The following is a 21,522-nucleotide window of genomic DNA, read 5'->3' as shown; positions in this document are numbered from 1 at the left end:
CCCTCCGTCCCAAAAAGAACGACCCATTTGGCCAAAACTTGGTCCCAAAAAGAATGACCCATTTGCATTAAAATACCACCAATTTGCAACAATATTTGTGCAAAATTAGTTTCCCCATATAAAAATTTCATTTTCCATGTTATTTTATTACTTTCTTTCTCTATTTTTTTACAAACCCCATGTAAATTTATCTTTCCAATATACTTTTACTTCTTTTTACTTAACTTTCTTAATACCCGCGTAATCAACCCAAATGGGTTGTTCTTTTTGGGACGGAGGGAGTACGAAACAAATGAAGTATTCGACAAATTTCCTTAATACCCTCTCTTGATCTCTCTTCCCCAAATAGAGAAATCCAGAAATTAGAGAAGCTAGAATAAGGTGGTTTATCCACAAAAATGGTGGTTACCTCAACTTCATCCATTCCTTCACTACTTTTTCAACCAAAATTCAACCCACCTAAATTCTCTCTCTACTCTTCCTTCACTACACCTAAATCCAATTTCTTCACATTTACTTCCCGCCAAATTCTCATCGATGCAAAGTTTGTTAATAGTATTAGGTACCCCATTACTTTGCTTAAAGCTCAAGCTTCCTCTTTTAATGGCGAAAAACAGCCTATGCTTCCTCCTTTCAATATTCTCATCACCGGCTCTTCCAAAGGTATTTTTCATCTTTTCCCATATTTTTTTTACCCTTTGCTTTTAATTATTTGCCTTGATTAACAATTAAATTTTTTATCTTGGAATTATGTGTCGAGATTTATTTATTTTCTGTTTTTTTTTTTTTTTTTTTTTTTTTTGAGTTTATGGGGTTTTTAATTGTGTGTAATGGGTTAATTTATTGTCTCGAAATTAATTGCCTGAAAATGGGTTCTGCTCTTCTGATTTCTTTGTGAAATTGTTCAATTTAAGTTTTTATATTATTGAATTTTAAGTGTATTAGATGTCAGAAAAAATAGGCTGTTCTTGCTATTGTTTAATGCTCTTGAATTTTTATCTGTTATTGGCTTAAAGTAATAAAATCAATACTCAGTGGGACTTATTTATTTTTAAAAATTCGGTTTTACAGTGAAATGAGTTCGTAAGCCGGATTGATCCCGTGCAATGTACGAGTTTATTCATTGCTTGTATCGAGATGTGACTTGTGGCAATGTGAAATCAATGTACATTAGTGGAAATTGGACACTGGAATAAGTGATTGAAAGGAAGGGGTTTAGATTTTTAGAAAGAGAATGGAGAGTAAATTGACTCAAATTAGTTGTTGGCAATAACGTTGAGATTGCGAGCAGCTTACACGGTTAACCTTTTGCCTGTTTCTAGAGGGTAGTGTGCTTGTTTATATTGATTTACTTAGAAATTATCACTTCACTAATAGGATTGGTTGTTAAAGCAATAAAGCACCTTGTAGGAATTAAGAGGCATTGGGTTGGGTTTGAGAATTCACAAAATTTTTTAAAAATGGGGTGTAGTGGTGTACAATAATTATTGTACATCAATTATAAAGATAGCATAAAATGATTAAAAGTTACTCCTGAAATGAATAAAAGTTACCCCAATATGCATAAAAGTAACCCAATTCAAATTAAAATTATCTACGCTTTATTAGTAAAGAATCACATTTTAATTGACTAAAAATCAATTATTAGTGATTGAATGTAATTAAATTACCTCTATAAAACTTTTCTTGTTATCTATTTATATAAAAATTGTATTATGTTTAAAGTTACCCAAAGAAAGGCAAAAAGTTACCCTAAAATTAGCTAAAAGTTACCCTTATACTGCCCGATGTACACTAATATTAGTGTAAACCGGATGTATACAAAAGTTTTTGTTGAGAATTTGTAAAAGGTTAAGTATGACAAAACAAATGCCAAGACATGTACGATGTAGCAATATGTCATCGACCCAATGCCATGTCATATAACTGCTGCTGATGCGGTTCCAAGGCATCAATATTGTTATTATAATTATTTTTATTGTTATTTTTTTATTTTATTATTAGGTGACCGAATTTATTAGGATATTTTTGTTAGCTTAATTCGGTTAGTAGAAGATAAGCTTAACTTTAAAGATTATATTTGCAGTATATTATCTTTGCAAGTTAGTGTTAGTTTCCTAGTTAGATTAGAACTTGTTTTACACGATTTTTAGGCTAAATATTTAGTTTATCAATACGTGATGGTGTTTAACGAAAAGGATGATTGATTAATTTGAAATTTATAAAGTTTTACGTAAATTTGTGCTTGTGTATTCTTGGCCTACTTTATGTTTAAAGCTCGTGTTGCTTAGTGTTTCTTGATCGAGACTCAAGATTCCAGACCTTTCAACTGTGATTGAAGGTTATATCCATTAAAATCCATATGAGCTGCACATTTTAAAATTTACAATATATATTTCTACCGTGATCCGTAAATATTGTAGTTGTTTGTGGCACTTTGTGCAACTATATTTTCTCATTTAGTTATCATGCTATTTAATTTTACTAATCTTGAATTATTCTACATTCTTGTTTTAATACAAATATTGATCTCCATGCGTCATTATGCCATTTGAGTTGTAATTTGATTGCTATATCAGGTTATCATCTCCCTCAGGACCCTTTTTATCAGAACAAATGGGCTGTTATATTTGGGAATAGTGTAAGATTGTCAAAGACAATTTAGTAGTACTATTGTTTATTCCTACAAAAAATATGAGCTCCCTTGTGCATTGGAAGAGTTGAGTCCTCATTTTCAACTGTCTTATTACATGATGAATTTGTCGCATTTAATGTGCGGGCTATTGTAAAGAAGTATGGGTTATATTGGAAAGCTCAAAAGCTCTATTATTAGATGTCCACAAAGATATAGGCCAGATTTCTTGATTTAGTAAGTTACATTTAAAGGTTATTTAATATGATGGAAATGTAAAATTTTTAAATGAAAGATGTTTGCGTTTTTAACTCCAATAGTCCAATTCCTATAATGGCTCTCAATCATATGTTGACAATATTAAGGATGGAGGAAGTATTAAATTATGATTATGGCTTATGTTTCTGATTAAGAGGGAGTATCAATTACACCATATTGATGTTAGCAATATGCTTGGTGGTGGACTTGAAATTCCTTGAAGGTTTTGTTGTTTAAAAACTAAGTATTTGTTGTCTTTGCAACAATATTTTAATTAGAAGTATTTGTTGTCTTTAGAATCTAAGGAAAAGACAACTCCGAATTTTCTCTTTAACTGTTTACTTGTCTGATGTACTTAGCTTAAATTTCTCTGACCTGTACACGTTATCAAGTTATCTGGATCCTCCTGGATCAATAAGAAAAATCATGTTGGCTGGATAGTGTTCTTTACATATGGTAGAAATTACAATCCCGAAACCTTATCTTGCCAGTTTTCATTGATAATCTAGTCTATATGACTCTTTTTATATAGATAATCTAGTCTATACGACTCTTTTTATACCTCTGGGAAATGGGAAATACTAGTTGAAATATGATCATAGTATTTTTGGGTTTTCTATGGATGGGGATCTTTTGATGTTCCTGGCTTGCAATTAATTTATGGTCTGAAACATCACCAAAACTGGTATGGGAGTTGGAAGAACCCGAGATCAAATATGGCTAGGCATAATTTAATTGGTTGCTTAACTCTCTTGATCTGCCTTCATTTTTTTTTTTCCATTTTCTTTTTACTTTGTGGCATTGATGTTTTGTTTGCTGAACAGGGATAGGGTATGCACTAGCTAAAGAGTTTTTGAAAGCAGGTGATAATGTCATTATTTGTTCAAGGACAGGTGAGAATCATACATATTTATGTATTGCAAAAAAAAAATCAAATAAATTTCTTTCTGCGTTCACTACCGTCTTCTTCAGATCACCAAAAAAAAGAGATTTAGTATAAATGAGTTTTATTCAGCAATATATCAGTTCTAATAAGTAAAATTGATTGTAATCAGTTAAAAACACACACACACACACACACACACACACACACACACACACTAAAACACCAGGTATATTCAGTAATAGCAGTTTTGAATTTTTTTAATCAGTGACCTGCTATTAATAGCACTAGAAATCAATAATGACCAGTTAAATAATTTTTTTAATCAGTAAAGATTTATTCAGTTCTGCAAATTTCAGTTCAACTGAGGGCCTTAGTTTACAAATCACCTTGGGCTTGTTTGGAGTTTGGACCTAAGAGTACACTTTGGTTGGATATGGGCATATGCAAGTGTCAAAAGTTTTAAACTGGATAAGTTAGAGTGTGCTGTTTTTTAATCATTAATTTCAGCATGCAATGGATTGTAAATTAGTAAGGAGTGGTTTCACAGTCTTATCAAGGTCTGAAGCGCCAGATTGGCCATATAGGTTTTTTGAGCAACTGACTTTATGTGAAGTTCTGATGAGTGTCATTCATGATTTTTAAGTGATGATTTGAAGACTTTACTCATGCATTAAGTTTAAATGAATGACATAGTGATTTGATCTATGAGTTGGTAGCTTTAAATATGTACTCTATTTGATAGCCTTGCTTTGCGCATGGATCAGGTTGCTAATTTATATTGAGGGCATTAATTTCTAGACTTTGCCTACAGGAAATCTGTTATATATCCAAGAATTTTTAGACAATTAACTGTTTAGTTTTGAGAGTTAGTCGGGTTAGTTTCATAACATACATAAAGTTAATGAGCTTGTATGCAAAGATACCAAAGTACTTGAACTATAGTAAAAACACTAGAGGATTTGGTCTTTAAAAATTTATCTCAGGGAATCCAATAGGTAACTCATCTCTTGCAATGATCTATTGTTTTATTTATTTTTTATTATTATTATTTCATTTTTTGTAAGTATGTCTTTCAGCTTGTCACACTAGATATATATTTTTTTCATCCACTCATGGTTTATAATTGCATTTGAGTATGTCTTTTATTATTATTATTATTATTATTATTATTATTATTATTATTATTATTATTATTATTATTATTATTATTATTATTATTATTATTATTATTATTATTATTATTATTATTATTATTATTATTATTATTATTATTATTATTATTATTATTATTATTATTATTATTATTATTATTATTATTATTATTATTATTATTATTATTATTATTATTATTATTATTATTATTATTATTATTATTATTATTATTATTATTATTATTATTATTATTATTATTATTATTATTATTATTATTATTATTATTATTATTATTATTATTATTATTATTATTATTATTATTATTATTATTATTATTATTATTATTATTATTATTATTATTATTATTATTATTATTATTATTATTATTATTATTATTATTATTATTATTATTATTATTATTATTATTATTATTATTATTATTATTATTATTATTATTATTATTATTATTATTATTATTATTATTATTATTATTATTATTATTATTATTATTATTATTATTATTATTATTATTATTATTATTATTATTATTATTATTATTATTATTATTATTATTATTATTATTATTATTATTATTATTATTATTATTATTATTATTATTATTATTATTATTATTATTATTATTATTATTATTATTATTATTATTATTATTATTATTATTATTATTATTATTATTATTATTATTATTATTATTATTATTATTATTATTATTATTATTATTATTATTATTATTATTATTATTATTATTATTATTATTATTATTATTATTATTATTATTATTATTATTATTATTATTATTATTATTATTATTATTATTATTATTATTATTATTATTATTATTATTATTATTATTATTATTATTATTATTATTATTATTATTATTATTATTATTATTATTATTATTATTATTATTATTATTATTATTATTATTATTATTATTATTATTATTATTATTATTATTATTATTATTATTATTATTATTATTATTATTATTATTATTATTATTATTATTATTATTATTATTATTATTATTATTATTATTATTATTATTATTATTATTATTATTATTATTATTATTATTATTATTATTATTATTATTATTATTATTATTATTATTATTATTATTATTATTATTATTATTATTATTATTATTATTATTATTATTATTATTATTATTATTATTATTATTATTATTATTATTATTATTATTATTATTATTATTATTATTATTATTATTATTATTATTATTATTATTATTATTATTATTATTATTATTATTATTATTATTATTATTATTATTATTATTATTATTATTATTATTATTATTATTATTATTATTATTATTATTATTATTATTATTATTATTATTATTATTATTATTATTATTATTATTATTATTATTATTATTATTATTATTATTATTATTATTATTATTATTATTATTATTATTATTATTATTATTATTATTATTATTATTATTATTATTATTATTATTATTTTTTTTATTTTTATTTCTGTTATTTCATTTTTTGTAAGTATGTCTTTCAGCTTGTCACACTAGATATATATTTTTTTCATCCACTCATGGTTTATAATTGCATTTGAGTATGTCTTTTAGTCTATTTTGTTAACATCTGGCTGTTTTGGTGATAATAACGGACAACGAGTTATTAAGCTTGACCTCAGTACTAGTGTAAATCGATATAAATCTTTCAAATAATGGTATAACCATTCTTTTCACAGGTGAACGAGTAGAATCAGCAGTTCAGAGCTTAAGAGGAGAATTTGGGGATCTGCGTCACTGCGTGTGTGGGTACCTCCTTCACAACCTCTTTTATCTAAACCTCCTCTCTAGAAAAAAATTAGCTTCTTTTATTTTTTCTTTATTAGTAACATCTAATTTTATTGTCCAACTTTGAGCATACTTGGTTTAACAATTTTCTCAAGTAGCATTTTTTTTTGCAGGGAACCAAGTGCGATGTGAGGGATGGGCAAGATGTGAAGAATTTAGTTGCATTTGCACAGGAAAAACTAAAATACATTGATATATGGGTATTTGATTTATCCTTATTATTATTATTTTGACGGAAAAAAAAAAAAATCTTATTAACCTTTTGATGTAATAAAAAAAAAAAAGATAAAAATTACTATTACTTCCCATGTGTAAGGTGTACATGGAAGCACCAACTATAATGTTGGGTGGGCTCAATGACACATTGATTTAGCTTCTATTAGAGTCAAGCTAAAGTTATTTTCTTTCCTTTTTTGGGAAAATTTCCTATCCCAACCTCCTCCCTTGCCCCCCATAGATTAGTTTTAAAAATTTCCTTTCCTAGTAGGTCCTGCTCTGCACTAAAGCTATAGTTGTTCTCATATGGGCCACTTTTCCCAAAAAAATGTTGACCCTAAGAACTTGTCTAATACTGTAGGGTCATGGGCACAATATTTCAACTGAAAGCCTGAAACAAGCCAGCAATCCGCAAAATAAATGGGAAATGGATATGGCCTGAAAATCCATTCTAACTTGCTGGATCTGAAATCCGTTCAAACTTGCTTGACCAGAAGCCCATTTGACTGGCCAGCTTGACAGATCTACTTACGCCTGATAACCTGTACTGGCTTTTAGATCGTGAGAACCTATGGTGCCAATATTTGGAGATTCCCATGGATTTCAAATTTTGGTTTAGAATTGATAATGTTACTAGTCAAAGCATTCAATCAACTGAGTCAGAGACTGCGTGATTGAACAAAAACTTATCTAACAGTGTGTGATATTATTTTCAGATGGCTACTTGTGTACTAGGGCGGTAGGGCCTTAATACACCCAATTAAGTGAACTGCTTGACAGAACAGTGTTCATGATATTTGCTCGCAGATGATTACATAACTTCTTGATCTGGCATGTTAGTGACCTTTAGATTAATCTTGTATTACTACTGATGCAGATTAATAATGCAGGATCTAATGCATATAGCTATAAGCCTTTGGCAGAAGCATCAGATGAGGATCTGATGTGAGTTATATTATACTTTCCTTCCCTTCTTCATCTTTCCTCTCATACTCATGCAAATGGCATAATTGGCAATATCCTTATGGTTTCAGTTGTCAGCATCCTATTAGATGATTAATAACATGCATCTATGCAGTGAGGTGGTCACTACAAATACCCTAGGCTTGATGCTCTGTTGTCGAGAGGTAATAGTTCTCTTTGCTTTTGAAGGATACACAAACACTTTATCCTTGAACTATATTGTTTTATAGGCTATGAAGATGATGTTGAACCAACCTAGAGGAGGTCATATATTCAATATTGATGGTGCTGGTTCTGATGGAAGACCAACCCCAAGGTATCTTAGATTCATTGTGCATATAATGTTCCCACTTCCTTGGCTCCAACGCCATATGAAATAGAACTGTAATTGATGTTCCAAAGGCTTTTCTTTGTTATTAGTTTTTTTTAGTGTTACACTTCTAGCGGCACATAATTTTAAGTAATTTACTTGACTTTTATCTAATAAGTTGTAAGTGGGGTAGTTTGGGTATTAAAAAATTTATAAGAAAAGATGGAGGTAATAGTTTATTGAAAGGTAAGGGATGTGAAATTAGAGAAATAATATAAAAAAATTAGTAATGGATGAGAGTGGAAACCATGAAAAGAGAGAGATGTGATATTAATATGCAGCTTGCCAAATAAGGCAGTGTAACACTAAAGGCCCGGTCAAGGGAACTGCAACACTTAAAAGAAAAACGGAGGGAATTTGCTTATCAACAACTGACCTGCCCCTGATAATTCTGGCTGAGCAGATCAGCAGACTATATATCTGCAATATTACAGTTCCCATGCAGCAAAAGCTATCATTTTCTTTTTGTAAACTTGTTGATAAGAGTAGTTACATAGCTAGATTTGAAAATAAGTAACTGATTATTAGATAACATTGTTATATCCGCTTTAAAGTACTCTTATTTAGTCATTCCTTAGATGGGACACCCCTTTTGGAAGGTTTATGTTATGTTGTTTTTGGATGTTCACTAATTAGATTTGCTGCATATGGAGCAACCAAACGCAGTGTGGTGCATCTGACTAAATCGTTACAGGTGAGATATAAATTATATCCCTGCATAATTTGCCTTTTTTTGTGTTTAATATGTGTAGGAATCTCATTATTTTTGTACAATGCCATTTTTATTGAGGCCTAGTGGTGTGTGTGATTGAGCACTGAAACTTGAGCTTCAGAATTTTCATATTTCTAAATCTTTTAGGATCTAGAGGAGAAACCTTAGATGAAGGACCTATCTGAAGGTGGTAATTTGTGGGTTTTTTTTTATTTTATTTTTTATTTTATTTATTTTTTTTTTTAAAAAAAATAAAAAATCGAAGAGATAGCAAGGATGATGGGTTAGGTTGGTAATTTAGGGATGACCATTGGACGTTTGGACTTGTTAATAATCATGGAATGATCGATTATAAAAAAAATTCAAAATTTTCTGAAGTAATATGAAAGTGTAAAAAAAGCTTTATTCTCTTTGTTACGCAGTCAAGAACTCATGTTAGAGTCTGCTTAGGTGAACTTAGACTCATCACTTATGTTTAGTATTAACAATGAATTTTACTTTTTGACTAGCTTAGTAGCTTATGCTCCTACTTAAGGGTTACCTGGCTGATAGTAGGTATGTAGAATAGAAAAAATATTTGAAAAGTATATGTCCATGATGGGTAGTAGTTCATTGTTTCTTTATCTTTAGTTCATCTGGAAAATATCATTAGTTTTTATTTTTTTATTTTTTATTATTTTTTTAGTTGCCGGGTTGTGGTGAGTTCTAGCTGTGATGAAGGGTTACTGACGATGATGGTTTTATTTGTTAAGACCTGCATATATATCCTCTCACCATCAGCGGATTATGATTATTCTAAACGTCCATACTGGGAGCTCTAAGAGCGCTAAAATCATCATATGTGAAGTTAAATATTCAAAATACTCTGTTTAAATAAGTGCATCACTTGTATATGCATATAGTTTTTGGAAATTGAATTGATGTGAATGTTATAGTGTGAAGTTGGAAATATAATATGTTGATAAAAGGTAAGTGAAGGATTTATCCACACATAAAAGAAGTGTGAGTATTGATGGGGGCCATGGAAAGAGAAAAAAATATGGATGGGGGCCATGGAAAGAGAAAAAACTTAGCAAGTGGGGTTAGTGAGATGGGAAAGAAATAATACTACTTCCGTTAAATGTTATGTGCAACTTTGGAATATCTTATATCTCACAAATAATACCTTGAAGTTGCACATAACTTTAACGAAGTTAGTATATAGATGGATAATATAAGGAAGTGATGCATAAAATTGGCCGAATAAAGCAAGTGATGCACTTAATTATAAATGGAGGGTGTATAAAAAAACTCTTTGTAGATCCATTTTATGCATGTTATGAATGAATATCTGTTAGCCTACTATCCCATGCTTAGACAGTGTTTTGACAAATAAGCAAATAAGGTAAGGGCTTTGTTGAGGAAAATTCAAAAGAGAGAATTTGAACTTTAAGTTCAAATTTTACCATGATCTTGCAGTTAATGTCAGTGGGGTTAAGAGTATTATTATTAACCTAGATCATCCTAGAGCTTGTCTGTCAAACTGTCACTATCAATGCACATTTTAGCTTGATTAAAAATACCCTGAACAGAAATAAAACATTTCCAGTTGAGGAATAAGCTACTGATTCATTTTCTAAGCTAATACAGCATTTTAATGGGACTTTCTGCTTGCAGGCTGAATTGCAAATGCAGGATGTGAAAAATGTGGTGGTGCATAACTTGTCGGTATGTTATAACTTATCTGTTTTTTAAATTGTGCTCCTTGTGCTAACTATTCCAGAGAAATCAATGGTTTTTAGAATTAAAAGAAATGGGGAATCAAACACTCTGCATGATCATGATGTCCCGCTTTTCCTTTAGATGTCATTTCAATATTAACAGCTTTCCATCTCATAATGAAAATGCAGCCTGGAATGGTCACAACTGATCTTTTGATGTCGGGTGCTACAACAAAGCAGGTTCAATTGACAACTTTTTTTTTTTTTTGTATTGTTTAATTTTCCATTCAATGAAGGATTTATTTTATATTATTTCATCTGCAGGCAAAGTTTTTCATAAATGTTCTTGCAGAACCTGCAGAAGTTGTAAGATTCTATCTTAATCACCAGTTAATCTGTTAATGAACTTGTTGCCTATTTGAAAATGCTTGAGCATTCCATTCCAAATTGTAGTGCACTAGTGCTCTCGTATTTTGTGATGCTTTGCTATGTATTGTAATGCCTTTTGTGATCATAATGCTTTTAGAAGTGAGAAATTGAACCAAAAAGTTTTCCGTTGAACTTCAGAGCCATCATGTTAGCCAACAGAGCAACAGCACCTAATGCTACAGGTTTTGGCTGTGGTAATTGATGTCAAGGTTGATGACTGCTGTGATTTCACTAATGATTTTGGCTTATTATACTGCGGTGTGAAACAACAGATCAGGTCTCTTGAAATCAACACTATAGCTGGAATGTGTTTTCTATTACTAGAACAAAGCTCCAAGCCCTAACACGGATATGAGAAATATATTGCTTTTGTTTTCTGAATTGAAATTTGGTAATAATGTTGTATTCCTCTATACAGGTCGCAGAGTATCTTGTCCCTAACATTAGATCAATTGCTGGCAATGGATCAACAAAACCAACATACATACGGTTTTTAACTGGGGTGAAAGCCTACTCACAGATCTTCTCAGTAAGTTGAAAGAACAAAGATTTTTGCTCTGTTGTCAATGGCTTCCTGGTATATATTGTCTGAAATGAACTTTTTGTTCCAAATTTGCTATGCAGAGAATTTTTTTTGGTGCCAGGAGGAATAGATATGTGCTTGAAGATTGAAAAGCTTGCAGCTCAAATTTATAGTATATTATTAAGTTTCTTCTCTATTATTTTGCCCATTTTTTAATTATATGGAATATGAGAAGCGGTTATATAAAATCTATATTGATTTATCACCAAAATATAAATTGTACCATTTGTATACTTGGGAGCTCGAGAAGGAAGCTATCTTTATAGAAAACTAGTTTTGTGACGATTTAAATTATGTAGTAGGCATGTAAATGACTAATAAGAATATTGGTGAAAAACAAAAAAATGGTTGACAAAATACATATAAAAAAAATCAAAGTAAATTGTATAAAGCCCGTTGTGTTGACCTGAATCCAAAACTTTGGGCTAGGGTTGAACATTTCTTGACCCGCAACTTGAAGTGACTTGACTCGATTGGCCGATTTACATACAATTTTAAAATCATACAAAGTATTATATTGTGAGGTATATTATTTTAATCCTTTAGAAATATTATAAATGGATGTTATACGTTTTGAATTACTTTTTTCGCTCTAAACAATATTATGATATAATAAATAAATATAATAATTATTGAGAGTTATAATCTAATATTTTTTTTAAATAAAATCACAATTCAATTTGTACTTGTGAAATATTTGTATTTTATCAAAAAGAAAACTCTAACCTACCAATTTTATTCTAAAATTCTATCCAAATTTGATTGAAAATAGAATTATAAACTAATTTTTTTTTATGCTTCAAATTAAGTCTATCTAAATATATTCAATGTGGCGTGCACTTGGTGAAAAGTTGGAATGCCAAGTGTCGTTGCCTCATGACCTGACTAAAATTTAACTTTATATATTAATTACTCCGTTTATGATACCGTACCCTCATCTCTCTTTGTAGTCATCAATAATCACTAAAAAATCTATTAACTAATACTAAAACAAAATATTGACGACATCAACTCTGATGTAAATTTTTTTTCCCCACCAATTTGCTATGAAGATGTCATTAGTTTTTATTTTATTATTATTTTTTTCTTTTACTTTGGTTTTTTATCTAATAAACCTTTAAAGTGCTTTATCCTTTGTCCTTTTTTTTTTTAACATGCTTCGATGTTTAAAAGTGTCATTGTTTTTTTATTTATTATTTATTTATTTATTTATTTTTACTTTTTGTATATTTTATAAGTAATATGCTACAATAGAAATTACTTACTATGTATATAACAAATTAACGGAGTAGAAAACTTTCTTTCACCGTATTATAAACAAATCTCATAATGTGTTTGTTTAAAACCGTGCATCACACGAGATCTAAACTAGTATACTCACTAAAAACACACTTTAATTCTTGATCTGTACTAAACAAACAAATATGAGAAATTATCTCAAAGAACTTGCGTTCTCTGAGACGAAAGAAAATAATCTAGTAGACTACAAATTAATCAGAAATCAAAATAAAATCACTTTCCCGGCAACAACGCCAAATTTTGACAGGATCTAGTCGTATCACCTAATCAAAAGTAATATATTTCTTAAAACCACTAACTAAAATAGATGGGAAGTAGGGTCGAATCCACAAGGAGACAATGTTCTTTTATTCCTAATAAATTATTGAAATCTAAATTATCAAGTAACAAATAGGATTTTATATGAATTAATCCAAGGGAAATAATTAAACTAAGCAATAAGACAACAATCAGTTATCAATGCATAAATTAACCAGATTATAAAAGGCTTTCGCTACGTATTACAAGCAAATGATTAATCTAGCGGTATTAAATCGCATCTCTCGAATCTTGACTTAACCATTTATAAATTAACTTGCCTATTGAAAGGAAATTTTCACATTTGCTACCAGCAAAAGGACCCTGCTTCACATTTACTGTTTTGGGTGTTTTTGTCCCTTGGGAGAGTTACAACTCGAAGACTGGTCTAGTGGCGCATGTACCTGCAAAATACGGAGACTTCGGGTTGTATGGAAAGATTTGAAAAATAATTCAACTCAATGAACTAACAATCAATATCCACATTAAGTCATATTTTTACCCCATTTCTACTTGCATCACTGGCCACCTCATTTTTAAATGGGGGGATTTTTCTATGTGGTTGGTCACATCGTGTGGCCAGGCTACTCGGTCAGAGGAAACTTGAGTTACTTCTTACCGAGTAACCCCTTACATAACCCCTGATCGAGTAACTCGTAACCCCTGACTGAACCCCTCTTGTAAACCCTTGACCGAGTAACTCAAGTAATCCCTGATCGAGTAACCCATCTCCGAGTAACCCCTAACCGAATCCCTCAAGTAAACCTTAAATTAAATCATAACAGAGTAACTCGAGTAACCCATGACTGAGTAACCCCTGATCGAGTAACCTCTCAAGTAAAGCCTGACCGACTAACCCCTTAATTTAAATAACTCATGACCGAGTAACTAACCCATGACCGAACCCCTCAAGTAAACCCAAACCCTGACCGAGTAATCCCTCGAGTAACCCCTGACCGAGTAACCTCTTAATTAACCCATGATTGAGCATTTAACTAACCCCTAACCAAACTCCTCAAGTAACTTCTCACCGAACCCCTAAAGTAACCCTTGACCAAGTAACTCGAGTAACCCCTGCCACACGATGTGGCCAGCCATATATAAAAATTTGTCTTTTAAATTGCTATCTCTGTCCTCTAACTTAATACGAAGTACTTCCTCCATTTCTATTTAGATGACTAACATTCCTAAAAAGGAAATGTCACAATACTTGACCTATACTATAAATGGAAAGTTTTTATCTACAAACTCACATAATTACACTTAATTGGCCCCACTTACTATATGCTTAATAACCCCCAAATCCCCTTCTCCTTCAACCCTTCTCCATTAAAGCCCCACCTTCTCCATTAAAACCACCACCCACACCGGAATCACTCCTTTGCCGGGATCACACCCTCAACGAAAACCACCACCCGTCCTCAAATACCACCACCCTTTCCGCCATCCCTGACCCAATGAAATTTTCCACCACATTGTGTAACAAACCACCGCAGAAAGCCACCGCCTTCTCCACCGTACAACCACTACCCTCTCCAAAAATCACCACCCATCACAATGTGCTACCCACAACTCACTGGAAATCATCAATTCATTGCCCTACTGCCCAATCTACCACCCTAACCCCACCGAAATATGCTACCTTTACCATAAATCGTACCCCCTACGCACCGATTATCCATCTCTGCGATCCTTACTCATCGAAAATCACATACCCACTACTAAATATCATCACCCCAACACCACCACCAACGGCGTACCTTAGCTCTATATTCTCTCTCTTCAAACCCTCTAACTATTAGATCTATAACCCACCACCACTTTCACCCAACTACTCTTTATTTTTGGTTGAAGAGAAAAAAAAGATGAAAAAAGGAAATTGAAAGGAAGAATTGGGTAGATCTGATGAAAGAGGATGAAGGAGAAAGAGGGTAATAGGTGGAACCTTGGTTGAAGGAGAGAGGAATTATGGTGGGGAGGTGGTCATGGAAGTGATGCGTGACGGCAAGAGGGAGGATGAAGTATTCTTGGCTTCAATGTATCTGAGTGTCAGTGGTGTGATGTGGGGTTCTGGGATAGTGGGTTAATTAATTATGCTTTATTACCTAACAAAGTTATTAAGCTATTCATAACACTTCCCTCTCTTCTTTCTTAAATTGTGTGCCAAGAGCTATGGGTCATTGTAGACACCCAAATGTGTCTCCTCAAAACCAAACCCAGTGATGAATACCTTTCATTTCATTTGATTATCGAATAAAGCGAAAGTATGAAAAGTCTAGTGATGAGGATGTTTTTATTAAAATATCTCTTCTTTCTGTTTTTGAAAATATTTCTTTTCTTACCCTATTTTTGAAAAACTTGCATTCCAATTTATTTTGATCCATGATATAGGTCCAATAATGGTGTAGTTGGATGGGGCTTGAAAAGACCTTTCCAACGATATATTATAAGCCCAATTCCGATGAATAATGAGGAAGTTATGGTCAAAATACTAAACTGGGCTCGAACCGGATCTTACCTACGGCCCAATGATCATGTGGAGGGTCCAAAGGCTTAATCCTATTCCTAAACTAATTAGGATTAATTAGAAGCTTCTATAAGTTTTTAAAAGATCTTAATTATCCTTTTTGAAAAGATAAGATTAAAAAATTTGAGTTAAATAAAAACTTTCCTTTTTTTTAAATCCTAATTCTATTCGAATTCAAAGACAGACACATTTTATTTTCGTGCCTCATAATATTTATCCAAATTTTATATGGTTGGATAGATCTTGATATTATCTTTCCAATGATATATTATAATATTAATTCCGAGCTATAACGAAAAAGATATGAATTAGATATGAAACTCTATCAAAAACTGACACCGTCCTACTATTTCGGCCATATCTTTTTATCTACAAAATATTTTAATCTTATTCCAATTGGTTTGGAAAGTAGACTTCAAGATATTTCCAACGACATATTATATTCCTTATTTGGACTTCTGGATCAAAAGATATGATAAAAACAAAATCCGAAAAAACTGTTGTCCATCGAGTTTTATTTCGATTCGAATTCGGATTCTCTTCTTATTCTTCGACCCTCTTTTTTCTCTATAAATAGAGGTCATATCTCCCCTTTTTCAATCATCAATTCTCACCAATTCTCATTAACTCTCATCAAGAATTTCTTGATTCTCTCTCTCTTTCTAAGCCTAGCTTTTTACAAACACAATTCCTCATACATTAGCACTAGACACACCTAGCACAATTCAAAGTTGCCTTCGCCATAGACGTGAAAGGTTTTAATTTCTGAGGGTTTGGTCCCAAATCTTTATTTCAATTATTTAATTTAATTATTTGATTTATTATTTTCCTTGAAGTTACTAACGTGTGTATTTTGTTATTAGAAAGAGGTACGAGACATCCAAGTAAGTGCTTTAATGGTTTAATTGATATTTTTGATATAGAAATCATGCTTAGGTTATTATTTTAATTCCTAGTATCATGTTTAGGATGTTCCTAATATCATGTTAGGATGCTTTCTTTAGTATGATATTTAGGGTGATTTGCTTATATCAATTATGATTCCTGCGATGCTTTCCATTTTCTTTCCTAATATTCATGTTAGTATCATGTTAGGGTTAAAGCTTTGATATTTATTGTTTAGTGACATGCTAGGGTTTGTTATTAATCTTGTTAGTATCATGCCTAAGATCTTGCTATTATTATGCTTTAACATGATTATTATGATAATTATTATGTTGCTTGATGATTTTATTGTTATTGCTTGATCACGCATTTTATGCATGTTTAAAGGGAATTTGTACTTGTAATCACGCTTAATAAGATAATTAATAATCTTGTTTAGGATTAATTTGATTATAATTCAAGTGATCGCCAATAATAGATTTTTGTGCATTAGTATTCAATCAACATAGATAAACAGATTTAGGGTTAACCTATTGATTGCATGTTAGTCAGAAAGCGCACATGAATACGATCAGAATAAAGTAGAGGCCTATTATTAGGGCAAGTTCAATCTCTTTTAGGTTGAATTTGTACCTTCATCCCCAAACTACCATTCAAGGTTGCAGACCTATTGGAGTTAATGATCTCCTGGATCGTTAAGGGGTGTAACCTTCACCCTGTGAACGGTTTACAAGTTCCTAAAACTTGTTGGCGACTCTTTTGATCTATCTTCTTTCCCTTTGGACGCCACCGTACTTAAGTGTATGATCACAGTGGGGTTCAAGCTAGGGATAATGCTTGAAATATTCCCTACAGTCATCTATTTAAAAACGGAGGAAGTATATTTTTTGGAAAATTTTGCCATTATAATAAAAATATGATCATTATATATTGTATGTACTTTGTATATCACAAATAATTTCGTATCCTTTTTCCACTACTACATTTTTGACCTAATGCAACCCTCAAATCCGTTGTATTAGGCGTCAAAATCCGTGGCATTAGGCCTAATGCAACGGCTATGTACCGTGGCATCTGCTGGCGTTGCAATAGGTCTATTGCAACGGCATATGACACCTAATGCCACGGCATCAATGATCCGTGGCGTTAGATCAATACCTGATGCAACAGCACCATTATTGCCGTGGCATTAGCTATAATACCTAATGCCACGGTTTCTTATGCCTAATGCCACAATTCACTATACCTAATGCCACGGTTCCCTGTACCTAATGCCACACAATGCATATACCTAATTCCAGTATAATAACAATTAATAATAATAATAATAATAATAATAATAGTAATAATAATAATAATAATACAATTAAAAAAAATTAAATTAAAAAATTTTGAATTTTATTATAAATTTAAAGTTTGTACATTATTGTTATCTATAAGGAATATTACAAAATTAATTTATCACTTGTTAAACTAAGAAAAAACAATTAAAAGTTTAAACTAAATGATTTTGTCCCCCAAACAATATTTTCGACCATTCTTTGCAAGGTATTATCACTTCTTTGTCTTACTTCTCCAATTTCTCAAGTAAAGCAATTTGGGACGAATTCAGGATGCATCTTCTTGAGCTTCAGTATCTACCTCTAGCACTGTTTACACATATCCGGATCTAGATCCCCTAATAAACAAAACACACAAAAAAATCAAAATGGGAATATAGAAAAATCGAGCACTAAAAAAAGGAAAGGAACTTGAGTTGAACAATTGTAAAGATTAATTATATATACAAAATTCATAAAAAGGCTCTTTCAAGTCACTTAATTAAGAAGGTAATCTTCATCACATTATATCTCAAACCAGTACAGATTACAGCAGATAGACATATATAGCAAAAAACCACTCACACTAAAAGCATGCGTGTTCGCACAAGATATAATACATTATAAAGAGATTAAAATTGATTAGCAAAATTGAAGGCCAATGTAGACGAAGATACAAGTATAGTACACTCCTCAACACCTTTGTAACCAAAAAAATATAAGTCAAACTTACAAGAAATTTCTCTCCCCTCAAGCATAGTTTCAACTTCAACAAAAAAAATCAACAATATTGTCAGACCAAGCATACCACCAACAGCCTGCAACACAAGACACAGACAAACAAGAAATATGAACTTTAATAACAAAAACACTTATGACCAAATTAGAGCCATACTTAACATGTCCACAACATGAAAACTTGAAATTTGGAATACAATATCAAATTTTAACTAAGCGATGTAGAACCCTATAAAAATAAGTAAGCAATTCAGAGATAAACAAGAAGATAATCAAGGATTCAAGCAAAAATTAAATCAGCCGAAAAGCTCATAAAATGAACTATAAGTAGTTATAAATTTAAATAATAAATCAAAAGAGTGGGTGGAAAATGAAAAAAAAAAAATTAAGCAACAAGTCAAATTAAATACAAGCCTCAACTGAAAAATGAAATACAATTGAACAAAATATATGATTCTTTGTGTGGCACAAATGGGAGAATTACTCTTCCATTTCTTGGAGAGTTATGAGGTTCGTTAATGGCTGCATGCAAAGCTCTAGAAATAATTGCTCCATGACACAGAAAGAATACCTACCTTATCTACAAGTTGGTGATGTTGGTCTAATATAGAATTTTCAACATGTAATGATATAAAAATGCTTTAAATTAATACGTGCTTAAGATTGAATAAAGAATTTGGACCTCACAAGCCTAAAAATCAAGTGTATCGCTACCTTATCATTCAAATTAAGACAATCATCCTTCACCATGAATTCTCTACTTCAGCATATATATTTCAGAAGCTTCTAAACTGCCTCTATGTTTAAGCAGAAGCAGAATGGAAAAAACTTTAATAAATCTCTGGCTATTTAAGCTAGATAATAAGAATAAAAACGAAATCAGCCTCAAAAATCACATAAAAACTCAAACTCCAACCACTACTCAACAAGCTCCTCAAACCAGCTAGCACAATATAAAAATATGTTGTGTATTGAAACTGACTTTCTAAGGTGGGCTACAGTGATAGTTGAGAGTAAGAGTGCGAGTTAAGAGTGTCGAGTGAGAGTGAAAGTGAGAGTAAGAGTGGTGGCTATGTATATCTCATATTTACAGCATTAGTGAATGTACATACAAGTCACAAAAACTAGATAAATTTCATAAAAAACATTAGCATAACAAGTCATATTTGTCTCCCATAATATATTACAAGAAACAGATAGATCAGTTTCACATCACCATAAAAAATCCGAATTTCATAATTCTACTTGGTTTTTCAGTTTTACTCTTAGATTTTTCCTAAAAAATTTCCAAATAGTTATCACCTCTACATTGTATAAACCCAGATTTCCCTCTACATTCTTCTCACTCTACAGTTTGCTTATTAGCTTTCATCAGAGTTTCTCAAGAATTCCTTCTTCCTTGCAAGGTAATCATTAAGAAAATTAATCCTAGTTGGTTCTTATCTCTCTATTGGGGTTAGATCAGATTTTCATTCAGAAATTAGTGTTATAAAATTGTGAATTCAACACCTAACAACAACATGATCTAATTTTTCAACACATATACACAATTAATACACGACATTGTGCAAAATTTAACAACTAATAGCAATGTGTCCAATACATTCAGATCAATTAAATAGTAAAGAATAAGAAATTAGAGCTGAATCAGGAAAAATGAAAACACGAAAATTGAAGCAAAACCGCAAGAAATCATAAAATTGATAATAAAAAAATGTAGTAATGCGGTAAGACTGTAGATCAGGAAGTGTATCAAGAAGATTACTCACCTTAATCGTTCTCTTTCTCTCAATCAAACTAGCAAACAGGAAAATTAATTTAACAAAATTGATGATATCAATTTATTGAAGCAGTTACTTACGAAAACCCTAATTAAACAAATAGTAGCATAATATTTGAGAAAGTATAGCATTTAACAACTAAATAGAGCAATTTTAACCAAATTATACTAGCATAGATTCAATTATTTCAAAATACATACCAGCAACTTGCGATAATTAAATCAATTCGATCGAGCGACGATGTTCAGAAAATTAAGATTCTGAAATTGTTCGATAATCCACCTAATTTTAGAACCCTAACTTGTATAGACTCACAATTAAAAAAAAAACTTGAAAGCCCAGAGTACGCATCAATGGAAGCTCAAAGTAAGCACTTCAATGGACGAGAGAGAAAGAGTGTGGGAGGAGAGGAATTATAGGCGAATTATTATAAAAAGTGTGTGAAATAGGGGAAAAAGGTAAAGAAGGTACGGTCCTCTAATTGATGAGTCACCAAATTTTGAAAAAAGGGAAATTATTAAAATTTAGTTGCCGTTGCATTAGCCTTCTCAGCCGTTGTGTTAGCACCCCTAATACGACGACTTTATTAAACCGTTGTGTTAGCCCCACCTTTCATATAAGCCGTTGTATTAGGCTTATCTATTGCAACGGTCATAAAAGGGCCGTTGCATTAGCTCTATTTTTTCCGTCACATTTGATCAAAAATGTAGTAGTGTTCTCCTCAATGGCCTCTAAAAACCCTTAAAGTGTAACATGAAATTTTTAAAAATAGAATTTTTTATCCCATCACTTACTACCTTAATTTATTACATGATAAATTCACCTGATCATCACCACATACCTATTGCACCTTCCGCAACAAAAAAATCTACAAAGCCTCTAACTTAAAGCTTAGTCCGAAGTTT

The 21,522-nt window shown here is 30.4% G+C and overlaps 1 protein-coding gene and 1 long non-coding RNA gene across 2 annotated transcripts; one reads left to right on the top strand and one right to left on the bottom strand.

The window, feature by feature from the left end:
- The first annotated feature begins 327 nt into the window (after positions 1-327).
- LOC145629034 (chlorophyll(ide) b reductase NOL, chloroplastic-like) lies at positions 328-12,062 on the top strand. Its single transcript, XM_081681505.1, has 13 exons — positions 328-663; positions 3,715-3,783; positions 6,690-6,751; positions 6,912-6,998; positions 7,892-7,959; positions 8,093-8,141; positions 8,208-8,293; positions 8,984-9,041; positions 10,716-10,766; positions 10,949-10,999; positions 11,084-11,125; positions 11,607-11,717; positions 11,813-12,062. Exons 1-13 carry the CDS (start codon positions 399-401, stop codon positions 11,858-11,860), a joined length of 1,047 nt encoding a protein of 348 aa, XP_081537631.1. The 5' UTR covers positions 328-398; the 3' UTR covers positions 11,861-12,062.
- A 6,093-nt stretch (positions 12,063-18,155) lies between these two features.
- On the bottom strand, positions 18,156-21,045 carry LOC145626838 (uncharacterized). Its single transcript, XR_014111097.1, has 3 exons — positions 20,818-21,045; positions 18,832-18,916; positions 18,156-18,457 (listed from the first exon to the last, which is right to left on the bottom strand). It is a non-coding gene; the product is annotated as an uncharacterized LOC145626838 (long non-coding RNA).
- Positions 21,046-21,522: the final 477 nt, after the last annotated feature.

This window comes from Chenopodium album, chromosome 4, assembly GCF_948465745.1.
Source record: "Chenopodium album chromosome 4, dcCheAlbu1.1, whole genome shotgun sequence".
Classification (NCBI taxonomy): Eukaryota; Viridiplantae; Streptophyta; class Magnoliopsida; order Caryophyllales; family Amaranthaceae; genus Chenopodium; species Chenopodium album.
The sequence above is the reverse complement of the archived record's forward strand: the minus strand, read 5'-3'. Positions and strand labels throughout refer to the sequence as shown.